Raw genomic sequence first — 13154 nt, 5'->3', positions numbered from 1 at the left:
TGGCTGCAATGATGGGCTCAAGTATAGCAGGGATTGTGGGGCTGGCGCGGGATCAGGCAGCGTTTCGTTCTGCTGTGCATGGGGTCACTATGAGTTGGAAATGACTCGACGGCACTTAACAACAACAACAACCACATGGTGTCAGATATTGCTTCAGATGCTAGGAATACTGTCAAGATTCCTGCCCTCATTGTGATATCATCTAATAGGAATTGCTTTACATTATTTCCTCTTTACAAACCAATTCCTTCATTTTGGCCAGGTAAGTTTCTAAACAACAAATCTTCTTATTGTTTCCTCTAACTGATGTGAAAAATAACTTTTAAAAACTCTGCCAAAACATACTATGCAAAAAATAAAATAAGTATGCAATAAGAGTTTCCCAAAGAAACTTCAAAAGTAATAGAAACCACATTAGACTAATACTCAGAAAACCAAGCTTCTATTTATAATTAAGCCAGTAAATGGCCAGTGACCTTGAAGATATTAAAAGAATTACAAGTGCATCAAAGGACTTTACCAAGAAAGTAAAGAAAGAGACAGCCTACAGGATAGGATAAAATATTTGGGAACCATATACTTCATATTCAGAAGGAAGGGTGGGCAATCTACTTCCATAGTGATACCACCTCAGAAACCCAAGAAGGGGTCACTATGAGTCTGGTGACTGAATAGCACATAACAACAACAACAATCACATATACTTCATAGGAGTTTAATATACAGAATATGTATATAACTAATTCATCAAAAAGACAAACTACCCAATTTAGAAATTGACAAAGGATTTGAATAGACATTTCCCCAAAGATAATATACAAATTACCCATAAGCACATGAAAAGATGCTCAACATTAAGGATGCTCAGTCATTGTTGTTGTTGTTGTTATGTGCTCAGTCATTAGGGAAATGAAAATCAAAATCACAATGAAATACCATTTCACACCCACTAGGATGGCTGTTATATGAAAAACAGAAAATGACAGGCCAGGATGTGGAGAAATCAGAACACTTGGTGTGAATGTAAAATGGTACAGCCACTGTGGAAAAGACTTTGTTGGTTCCTCAAAAAGTTAATCATCTAAATGGCAAGATTCAGCAATTCCTCTCCTAGGTATATACCCAAAAGAACTGAAAGCAAGGGCTCAAAGAGATACTTGTACACTAATGGTCACTGCAGCATTCTGAACAATAGGAAAATTGTGGGAAACAACCCAAGTGTCCATCAAAAGATGAGTGGATAAACAAAATGTTGTGTAACCATACAAAGGAATATTATTCAGCTATAAAGAGAAATGAAGTTCTGATGCATGCTACAACATGGATAAGTGCTGAAAACATGATACTAAATGAAATAAGTCAGACACAAAAGGATAAATATTACATGTGATCCCACTTATAGGAAAGGCAGGATCCAGGTAAGGGGCTGGAGACAGGACCCACCCCCCAAGGCAGGAAAGGGAGAGAACGCCAGGGACAACACAGTGGCAGGACCCAGGTAGGATCTGTATAAGGGGAGGGTGGAGAAGTTTCGAATAGCTAAGGGAGACGAACTTGTCTGTCAGTTTCTCTTACAGGGGTGGCTTGCACATTGCTGTGAGGCTTGAGGCTGTGCCACCGGTGTTTCAAAGGCCAGCAGGGTTGCACATGGTACACAGGTTTCAACGCAGCTTACTGACTGAGACAGACTAGGAAGAAGGAAGAGGCCATCTACTTCTCAAAGAATTGGCCAGGGAAAACCTCATGAATAGTACAGAAACACTGTCTGATACATTGTTGTTGTTGTCGTCATCGTCATTGTTGTTGTTACGTGCCATCAAGTCAGACCCGACTCATAGCGTCCCCTTCTTGGGTGTCTAAGGTGGCGTCACTACAGAAGTAGATTGCCCAACCTGCCTTCTGAGAAGTGGTTGGTGGCTTTAGTGGGCATCTTTATGAATAGCCCAGAAACATTGTCTGACACAGTGCAGGAAGCCCAGCCCCTTACATCAGAAGACACTCAAAATACAACCGGGAAAGAGTTCCCTCATTGGAGTAGAACCCAACTTAATGATATGGATAAAGTTAAGTTTTCGGATCTCCTTTGGCTGATGTGGTATAACTCAAATTGAGGAGAAACAGCTCCAAATACTCATTAATAATCGGAACATGGATGTGTGAAATATGAATCTAGGAAAATTGGAAGTTGACAAAAATGAAATGGAGCACATGAAGATTGATACCTTAGGCATTAGTGAGCTGAAATGGACTGGTTTTGGCCATTTAGAATCAGACGACCATATAATCTACTATACCAGGAATGACAGTTTAAAGAAGAATGGTGTGGCATGCATCATCACAAAGGATGTTTCATGATCTGTCCTGAAGTACAATGCTGTCAGTGATAGGATAATATCCATATGCCTACAAGGAAGACCAGTTAATATGACTATTATTCAAATTTATGCACCAACCACCAAAGCCAAAGATGAGGAAATTGAAGATTTTTATCAACTTCTGTAGTCTGAAATTGACCAGAGGTGTAATCAAGAAGTGCTGATCATCAGGGGTGACTGGAATGCAAAAGCTGGAAACAAAGAAGCATCAGTGGTAGTCAGAAAATTTGGCCTTGGTGACAGAAATAATGCTGGAGATCACATGATAGAATTTTGCAAGACCAAAGACTTATTCATTGCAAATACCTTTTTTCAACAACACAAACGGTGGCTGTGCACGTGGATTTCGCCAGATGGAATACTCAGGAATCAGATTGACTACATGTGGTAAGAGGCAATGGAAAAGCTCAATATCCTCAGCCAAAACAAGGCCAGGAACTGATTGTGGAACCAACCATCAACTGCTCACAGGCAAGTTCAACTTGAAGTTGAAGACAATTTAAAACAAGTCCACAAGAGCCAAAATATGACCTAGAATATATCCCTCCTGAATTTAGAGACCATCTGAAGAATAGATTTGATGCATTGAACACCAATGACTGAAAACTAGAATTATGGGGTGACATCAAGAACATCATCCATGAAGAAAGCAAGAGGTGATTAAAAATATAAGAAAAAAGGAAAAGACCAAAATGGATAAGAGATGAGACTCTAAAGCTTGCCCTTGAGCAGAGAGTAGCTAAAGCAGATAGAAGAACTGACAAGATAAAAGAGCTGAACAGAAGATTTCACAGAGCAGCTCAAGCAGATAAAGCCAATTACTATAATGAAATGTGCAAGACCTGGAGTTAGAACATCAAAAGGGAAAAACATGCTCAGCATTTCTCAAGCTGAAAGAACTGAGGAAAAATTTAAGCCTCGAGTTGCAGTACTGAAAGATTCTATGGGCAAAATATTGAATGATGCAGGAAGCATCAAAAGAAGATGGAAGGAATACATAGAGTCACTGTACCAAAAAGAAGTGGTCGATTTCAGGAGGTGGCATATGATCAAGAACCAGTGGTACTGAAGGGAGAAGTCAAAGCTGCACTGAAGGAATTGGCGAAGAACAAAGCAACAGGAATTGATGGAATATCCATTGAGATGTTTCAACAAACGGATGTCCCACTGGGGGCACTCACTTGGCTATGCCAAGAGATTTGGAAGACAGCTATCTGGCCAACCGCCTGGAAGAGATCTATATTTGTACCTATTCCAAAGAAAGGCGATCCCACAAAGTGTGGAAATTATCAAACAATATTGATATCACATGCAAGTAAAATCTTATTGAAGATAATTCAAAAATGGTTGCAGCAGTATGTTGACAGAGAACTTCCAGAAATTCAAGCTGGATTCAGAAGAGGACGTGGAACAAGGGATATCATTGCTGATGTCAGATGGATTTTGGCTCAAAGCAAAGAACACCAGAAAGATGTTCACTTGTGTTTTATTGACTATGCAAAAGTATTTGATTGTGTGGATCATAACAAATTATGGGTAACATTGAGAAGAATGGGAATTCCAGAATACTTCATTGTACTCAGAAGGAACCTGTACATAGACCAGGAGGCTGTTGTTCAAACGGAACAAGGGGACACTGCATGGTTTAAAATCAAGAAGGGAGTGCGTCAGGGTTGTATCCTTTCACCATACTTATTCAATCTATATGCTTAGCAAATAATCTGAGAAGTTGGACTATATGAAGAAGAACATGGCATCAGGATTGGAGGAACAATCATTAACAACCTGCAATACGCTGATGACACAACTTTGCTTGCTGAAAGTGAGGATGACTTGAAGAACTTACTAATGAAGACTGAAGACTACAGTCTACAGCATGGATTACATCTCAATATAAAAAAAATAATCCTCACAACTGGATCTATAAGTAGCATCATGATAAATGGAGAAAAGATTGAAGTTGTCAAAGACTTCACATTGCTTGATTCTACAATCAATGCCAATGGAAGCAGTCAGGGCATCAGACAATGTATAGCACTGGGCAACTAGGCTGCAAAAGACCTCTTTCAAGTGCAGAAGAGCAAAGATATCTCTTTGAGGACTATGATGTGCCTGACACAAGCCATGATATTTTCAATCGCCTCATATGAATATAAGAGCTGGACAATGAATAAGGAAGACCGAAGAAAAGTTGATGCTTTTGAGTTGCGGTGCTGGCGAAGAATGCTGAAAGTACCATGGACTGCTAAAAGAACTAACAAATCTGTCCTGGAAGAAGTGCAGCCGGAATGCTCCTTGGAAGCCAGAATGGCCAGACTTCATCTCACCTACTTTTGTCATGTTGTCAGAAGGGACCATTCCCTGGAGAAGGATGTCATGCTTGGTAAGGTGGAAGGTCGACGAAAGAGGGGAAGGCCCTCAATGAGATGGATTGACACACTGGCTTTGGCTGTGGGCTCAAGTATAGCAAGGATCGTGGAGCTGGCGAAGGACCAGGCAATGTTTGCTTCTACTTTGCATAAGGTTGCTATGAGTCAAAATGACCCAAAAGCACCTAACAACAACATTAACATAACAAAGACAACCCATTCCCAAACATGATTATAACTGCAGGAATGTTGTTGTTGTTATGTGCCATCAAGTCCACTTGACTGATAGCAACCCCTCCTTGGTTTTCCGAGTTGGTGTCACTACGGAAGTAGATTGCCCAACCCAACTTTCCTTCCGAGGAGTGGCTGGTGGGTTTGAACTGCCAGCCTTCTGGTTAGCAGTCAAGTGCCTTAGGCACTACACTATGTAAAGGGTTCTGATTCCTGCCAATTGGTAAATTTTGGGGAGGGATTTCTGACTTCTGCAAAATTAGTCCTGGAGAAATAAACCATGGAAGGAAACATGGAATCCAGTAAATGAGAAACTCCCGGGAAGATTATGGGTTGTTTTGAACCTGGGGGTGGACAAGAGTGGTTAAAAGAACAAAGAGAGAGATGATAAATAATATCATTAATGGATAAGGGACATATTACATAAAAAGATTATTAAGAGAATACATCAATATTATGACAATAAATTATACATTTTAGGCAAATTAGAGAAATTCCTCAAAAACATAAACTCACAAAAACTGACTTAATGTGAAATTGAGAGAACAAATAACTACTCTAAAAAAAAAGAAGAAGAAGTAATTCTGAACTCTTGACACAAAGCAAATGCCAGGCCTAGGTGGCTTACCAGATGAGTTTTCAGAGTTTAATCTTACACACACTTTGGCAGAGAACAGAAAAAGGGGAAATAATCCCTCCACTTATTCTGAGGTCTTAGAGCCAAAAACACAATATGAGAAAGGAAAATTACAGGCCTATCTCCCACATGAAAAATCTCAAACAAAATTGTAGTGAAATGAAGTTGTTGTTTTTGTTGTTATTGTTAGATGCTGTCAAGTCAGTTCTGCACAGAATGAAATGTTGTTCAGTCCTGTGCTATCCTCACAATAGTAGGTATGTTTGAGCCCACAGTTGCTGCCACTTTCTCAATCCATCTCGTTAAGGGTCTTCCTCTTTTTCTCTGTCCCTCTACTTTACCAAGCATGGTATCCTTCTCCAGCAATTGGTCCCTCCTGATAACATGTGCAAAGTATGTGGGACAAAGTGTCGCTACCCTTACTTCTAAGAATCATTCTAAGTGTACTTCTTTCAAGAAAGATTTGCTCATTCTTCTGGCAGTTCATGGTATATTCAATATTCTTTGCCAACACCAACATTCACAGTCATCAATTGCTCTGTGGTCTTCCTTATTCATTGTCCAACTTTCGTATGCATATGAACTAAAAAAAAAAAAACTCACTAGCGTTGAGTCGATCCCAACTCATAGCGACCCCTCCTTGGGTTTCCAAGGCGGTATCTCTATGGAAGTAGATTGCCCAGTTTTCCTTCCAAGGAGTGGCTGGTGGAAATCCACCAGCTTTCTGGTTAGCAGTCAAATGCCTTAGGCACTATGCCACAAGAGCTCACATGTGTGTAAGGTGATTAAAAGTACTATGGCGTGGGCCCCTAGCTGCCCTTCAGGCTAGAATTGAATCCACACCTGCGGCTTCCAGCCAAACAAAAGACAGGCATATGAGTTGAACACTTACCTGAGGTAGATACACTCCTTGGAGAGAATAATCATGGGAGAAAGAAGGGCTGTTTATGCACAGGGAGACAGCTCAGGGAGCAGGAGTGCATGGAGGGATGGATACAGGGAAGAGGTAACTATCGGGAGGAAGTGGGAGGGGAGGTGTTGCATTGGGGTAAACTGTGGTCAATGTTATGAGACAAATTGTATGTGAACTGCTGTATAGAAAGTGATTTTCTCAGTAAACTTTCACCCCAATCACAATAAATAATAATAAATTAAATTAAAATATATATATACCATGGCTTGGGACAGGCTTACCTTAGTCCTGAAATGACATCTTTGCTTTTTAACATTTTAAAGAGGTTTCTGCAGCAGATTTGTGCAATGCAAAATGAAGTTAAGAATGTTTAAAACAAGATATTTACAGCATGACCAAATTGATTTATTCCCAGGGGCATTTTAGAAAAACTGAAAATGCCGTCTATCACATTACAGGTTGAAACGAAAAATCTTATAAGCATCTCAATAAATATGTGCAGAAAAAAATTCTCTCATCCCATCACGATTATTTTTTAAAATCAAAGAACCAAAATTAGGAATAGCGCTACCTTAATCTGACCAAAGATATATATTAAACCTACCAAAGACTAAATGGAGAAATGTTAGAAACATTCTCTTACAAAGTAGAATCAAAATCAGGATGGCAATAGCACCACTTCTATTTAACAATGGATGACATTCTTATCCAATGTGAAAAAGCAAGAAAATAAAACAAAGAGTGTCTGGAACAAGAGGTGAGACCCAGAGTACATGAAATGGCACATAAGAGATGTCTAATACACACAGTCATGGAGAAGATGAAGGTTAAATTATTTCCTAAAAAGAAGCACTAAATATAAAGAAAACAGACTTTTAATGAAGTTCCTCTTATATTCTCACATTACTCTGTACGATGTCTTTTCAGTGTTAACAGGTGCTTTGTAAATGAATGAAGAAAACAAAATTAGGCCAGATAGTAAAAGCTTTCTTTATACAAACCTGAATTTTCTTTAGCACAACTGGTGTTTCCTGATCCCATACGTGACTTAATCCTCCATCAGTAATATATGCTTTACATGCTGTCACCATTTGATTTGTGACCTAAAATAAATTTAAGTTCAAATAACCAAAGTAAAAGAAAACTAAAATTTAAGATTTTTTCTTTTAATCACAGGCATAAAAATATTGTAGATATTTTTTTCAGCAAAAGAAAAGGTGAATCCAAGAAGAAGGAAGATGAGGGGGATTGGTGCAGAAGATCCCAGATAGAGCGGGAGAACAATGTGGAACAAAACTCAAAATCATAAAAAAAACCAGCCTGGTGAGACCACTGAGACTATGGCCCCTAGCCACCGTTAGGTCTGGAATTGAACTCATTCCTGGGCCTTCCAGTCAAACAATGGACACGAATATGAGGTGAACATTTACATCAGGTAGATACACTCCATGGAGTGATCAATCAGCGGAGAATAGAAGGGCAGTGTTTGCATAGGGAGACAGCTGGGGGGTGGGGGCAGGAGTGCATGGGAGGGAAGGACACAGGGAAGAGGTAACTATAGGGAAGAAATGGGAAGAGAGTTGTTACATTGTGGGGAATTGCAGTCAATGTCACGAAACAAAATGTGTATGAACTGCTCTATGGAAAATGAATTTGCTCTGTAAACTTTCACCCAAATCACAATAAAAATTAAAAAAAAAAAAAAGAAGAAGAAGAAGAAAAAGGAAGATAAATCACAAAAGAGTTGTGATTAAAAAAAAAAAAAAAAACTAGTAATGCCTAGATTCTAGTCTGAATACTGGCTCATGCATAATGTTGAAAATGTTGACAGCAATAAAGAAATAAAAACTATTTCAACGTGGAATTTATATAACAAGAAGGAAGAAGACAAGTGAAAGGTAAGAATTCTGAGGTTTTGTCTTGTTGGTCATAGATACCGATTAAATCTATATTTTGATTTTTTAAAAGAATTGAAATATACACATACATATATTTATGTACTGTTTCAATGATTTACAAAAGAAATATATTCATGTGTTTTTCGGGTAATTTCTTAAATGATTTAAAATAATTAACTGTAGGGCAAAAATGGGAAGAATTTACATAAACTACAGTGCTGGTGGGATAACTAATGAAGCGTTGTTAATCAAGGGCACAATCCCTGTCTCTTAAGCAGAATCAAAACTGTTTGGAATGAATAAATTAGAAAACCACCAGCTGCATTTAAAAAAGAAGCCTTGATGATTAAGTAAAAGTGACTCCACTCAACACCTTTCTTTTCTTGTATGCTGGAAGATTTAAAATTCAGAGGTCTGAGTAGACCTTACTTGCCAATTCCCTTCTCTGGCTCAGAGGGAAAGAACTGTCAATTTTTTCACAGGAATATGTGTGTGATTTCTTCCCTTGAAAACCTACCTTGATAAACAGCGAGGTCATTCTCTCTGAGGTGTTATAATACCTTGACACACCGTGAATCATTCTGATGGCATTAATCAAATTTTGTATTCCATGTGCCATGGAAACCTAGAATTAAAATATACAAGTGAAGTATATGTTCATAGTTTTAATGAGCAATGTTCTATAATATTCAAAACTCTAAACATGCATAAAGTAGTGTAACATCTTAATCTTAAGATTTTTACTAAATGTAATGTGGTCTCCTAAATTGGACCCCAGAACAGAAACAGGACATTACTTTTGACAAATTTAAGGTAACTAAAGCTGTTAAAATTAGGAAAAAATGGATGAAAGGAATTCTGCACTATCACTGGAACTTTTCTGTAAATCTGAAAATAAAAATTCATTTCAAAATAAATTTACAGACGTGAAAGGGACTTTAAAGATTAATGATTCAACTTGCTCTTTCTAAAGATGAAGAAACTAATACCTGGAGAGTGGGAGGGGGTAATGTGGCTTGCTATGGTCAGAAAGCTAGTTAAAAACAAAGATCAGACCAGAATTCATTTCACTCACTCAATTCAATTCACTTTGTGGCCAATCTACCAAGTGACTCTAGGCTCTGAGGACACTGGGAGAAATCCAAAGATGAAAAAAACTGTTTGGGAGTGGTTTATTGCAGAGTGGAATACAGACGAGTAAAACAAGTGCAACAGCATGGGGCAAGGCAGAACAAGGGCAACAAAAGTATGAAACAATAGCTACCATATATTGAATGCTCAGTGTGTGCCAGGCACAAAACTTCATTCCTGTTGATAGTGACTCTTAAAGACAGGCTTGATTTCACTGAATCTAAAGCATCATTAATAGTAAGATTGCTCCACTATTTTACATACTAATTGAGAAAGGGAAAAATTGCTCAAGATGGGGAGTTTAAGAAGAAATTCTCACATAAAACTAGGTCACCAATGGGCTACACCCTCCTTGTAAAGGTAAACATGAAATAAACCAACCATGAAGGAAAAGATAAAACAAAACTTGCATGTTCCAATCTTGCTACTAAGTTGTTGTGCCTTGAGTCAACTCCAACTCATAGCAATGCTATAGAACTGTCCTATGGGGCTTTCTAGGAAGAAGACCTGGTGGCATAGTGGTTAAGTGTTCTGCTGTGATTCAAACTGACTGGATGATGGCAATGGATTTGGTGGTATTGTTTTATTTAACTTTTACTGGAGCAGATAAAACCAAAACTATACCCACTGTCATTGAGTCAATTCTGAGTCATAGCAATCTAATAGGAGTAGAACTGCCCCATAGGGTTTCCAAGGCTATAAATCTTTATGGAAGCAGACTGACACATCTTTCTCTCTGGGAGTGGTTGATGGGTTCGAACCACAGACCTTTTGGTCAGGAGCTGAATGCTTTAACCACTGCTCCATCAGAGGTGCTCTTTTCTCCCACAGAGCCACTGCTGGGTTCAAACTGCCAACTTTTCAGTTAGCAGTCCAGTGTGTAACCATTTTGCCACCAAGGCTCCTTTTGCTACTAGGGAAAACAAACTCCCCTGAGAATTTGAACCACAAGGTGCTACTCACTGAAGGACTGACATCTGAATTCACGTGAACAGTACCAAAAAAAAAAAAACCCTCAAGGAGAGATTTAATCATTTAAGATAGTGTCAGTTCAGGTTCATGGTGATTCATAAAACTTGATTGATTATAAGCTGTGTACTGAGTTCAGAAATGCTAAAATGTGAAAAAATGTGTGTCTTAGAATCTATTTTATAAAAAAAAAAAAAAGTCTAATTAACATTCCCATTTTTCAAATGAGAACATAAAGTGGTAGAGAACTTAAGTACCTTGCCCAAGGTACCCCAGCTATAAGTCATGTAGCTGCAATTTGAGAATCTGCTTGTAACCACCATGCAAATCATTATGGAAGAACAGATGAGGTCAATGGTATTCCTGCTCCCAAGGAGTTGGCCTTTTAATTAATAAGACAAAATGGAAGTATATAAATAGATTTTTTAAATGTTTGGAATAAAGCAAGTCACAAAGAACAACTATGTATTAGTGAATAATATCTCCTAGGTGTGAGGAATAACTATGAAATAATTAAATCAGTTTTAATGTGGCTTGTGAAAATAGACATCATTACTTTATAGTTAAGCCTGGTATGCCAGAATTCAAATTATATGTCATATCTGTAGGTCAAAAAGACCTTAATAAAAATATGATTATGTCTGCAAAGGATCCTAACTCCACTGAAGAAGGTCCAGGGATGACATCAAACGGGTTCACAGGAAAATTCATTGCATCTGAATTTTAAACACCTTTATTTATAATAGTAACTCCTTGGTTGCACAGGTCTTATCTAGCTAAACACAGTATTTGAAGTCCCTGAGTGGTGCAAGGTTGGTGGTTCTGCTCCACTCAAAGATACCTCAGAAGGGCTGGAGATCTATTTTTGAAAAATCAGCCATTGAAATCCCTATGGAGCCCAGTTCTAGTCTGACATGCATGGTATCTCCTTGAGTCAGAACCAATTTGATGATAATGGACATTCAGATACTTTATTCTTGCAACGTATAATAGTACATTCCCTACAGCACAATCCCAAGATGATGACAATGAAGCATTATACATAAAATTAATGAAATTTATCAACCAGAAATGGAAGCATGGGTCCACTGTACTTTTCTTACCCAAATGACAATTACAAACTAAACAGTAATTGCTGGTTGCTTTTAATGAAAATAAAGAAAGTGAAGGGGGAAAAAGAACTAATAAAAAACTACAGAAGCAGACGGTGAATGAGTAGGAAGCAATTATATGACTCAGTACTATTTGTATTTCTCTAATTTCAAAAGATAACGTTTCAAACAGTTCTACATCAGAGAGTTTAAAAACCTCAACAGCAACAAAAAAATATTAGTAATAAGGCAAGTCTGTGGCAAGAGCAATTGAACAAAATTTTTAAAATTACTTAACTGAAAGGGCCATCAGAACTAAAAGATTTGAAAATTATATGAACTTAAACAAGTCTTTGGAATCAGGAAGTTGAAATTAATAATGTTCAAAATTCAGAAGTCTTGATAATAAGCAGTATTGTATCTTTCTGCCTAGTTTAATTTTTATACTTTAAATACATCAAAAAGTATAGAGAATACTATGACTATCTATTCTCATGACTAGATTTGACAAATGTCATTTTGCTAGATTTGCTTCATCTATTAGTTTTACATCAAGAGATAGTTGCAGTTAGTCCTTTTACAACAAACTTTAGGTATATGTGTATTTAATATTTGGATCTTCAACTCTGGTGAGTAACACCATGTGCTTGTGACATGTGATAATTCTAATTTTTCTTAGATGTGGATGTTAATTTCACATATTGTGGAGCTGGGGGATCAAGCCATTGAACTAGTGAGTGAACTAAGCAATGGTCCCATTTCTCTATCATTGCATGTATTGGTTATCTCCGTGTTGCTATAATAGAAAATACCACAAATGGGATGGCTTTAACACACAGGAGCTTATTCTCTCACAGTTTGGGAGGCTAGAAGTCTGAATTCAAAGTGCCAGGCTCTAGGGGCTGGGTGAAAGCCCCTCAACCTTGGGCTTCAGCTCTGCCTCCTGCTCCCGGCCCACTGAAGCTGGAGGCTTTTCTTCACTCAGGCAGCTGCTGGCTGCTGAGGCTGACAAACCCAAGGTCAATAAGTAAAAATGCACAATCCCAATATTACCAAACAACATGGCAGGTCATTGATTCAAGCCCACTGAAAGTCCCAAGATGAGCAGAGCATGGCAGGCTGCTGAACAACGACTCAGCTACAGCAGGGTTCAAGCATGCCATAAGCTAGAGACCATCCTCAAAGTTGCCCCTTATATACTGGAAGCAGATCACATTTCTAAAGTAGCTACTCAGCTGCTCCAGGAGATTCCACCATGGAGTTAATTACCAGTCTCACCATGGGGAATAACTACATCTAGCTGCCCAGCCATTCAGCCAGGCCCAACCAAGTTAACATACAACCTTAACTACCATACCGTACAACTTTTTTTTTTTTTACTCACAGTCATACACACAGAAACACTAAGAAGTGATGTAAAACTTTGTTATGTGAAACAAATGAAATACAAGTCCAGTTGATGGTATAAGGGGTAAAAGTGGGCAAACAGTAAAGTTTAAGAGTCATAATTCTTTGCCCAAAATATGTATGTATATATATA

General features: G+C 38.2%; 1 protein-coding gene across 1 annotated transcript in view; it reads right to left on the bottom strand.

The window, feature by feature from the left end:
* DNAH8 (dynein axonemal heavy chain 8) overlaps window positions 1-13154 on the bottom strand; it is a 423841-nt gene that overhangs the window by 384116 nt on the left and 26571 nt on the right. The window contains exons 9-10 of the mRNA XM_007939462.1: window positions 8941-9048; window positions 7527-7628 (exon numbers count right to left, since the gene is read on the bottom strand). Coding sequence (XP_007937653.1) covers window positions 7527-7628; window positions 8941-9048 — 210 coding nt within the window. The remainder of the gene's footprint in view (window positions 1-7526; window positions 7629-8940; window positions 9049-13154) is intronic.

This window comes from Orycteropus afer, unplaced genomic scaffold (genome assembly GCF_000298275.1).
Source record: "Orycteropus afer afer isolate SDZICR_OR568_19922 unplaced genomic scaffold, OryAfe1.0 scaffold00059, whole genome shotgun sequence".
Taxonomy (NCBI): domain Eukaryota; kingdom Metazoa; phylum Chordata; class Mammalia; order Tubulidentata; family Orycteropodidae; genus Orycteropus; species Orycteropus afer.
This window is presented reverse-complemented; position numbering and strand designations above follow the sequence as displayed.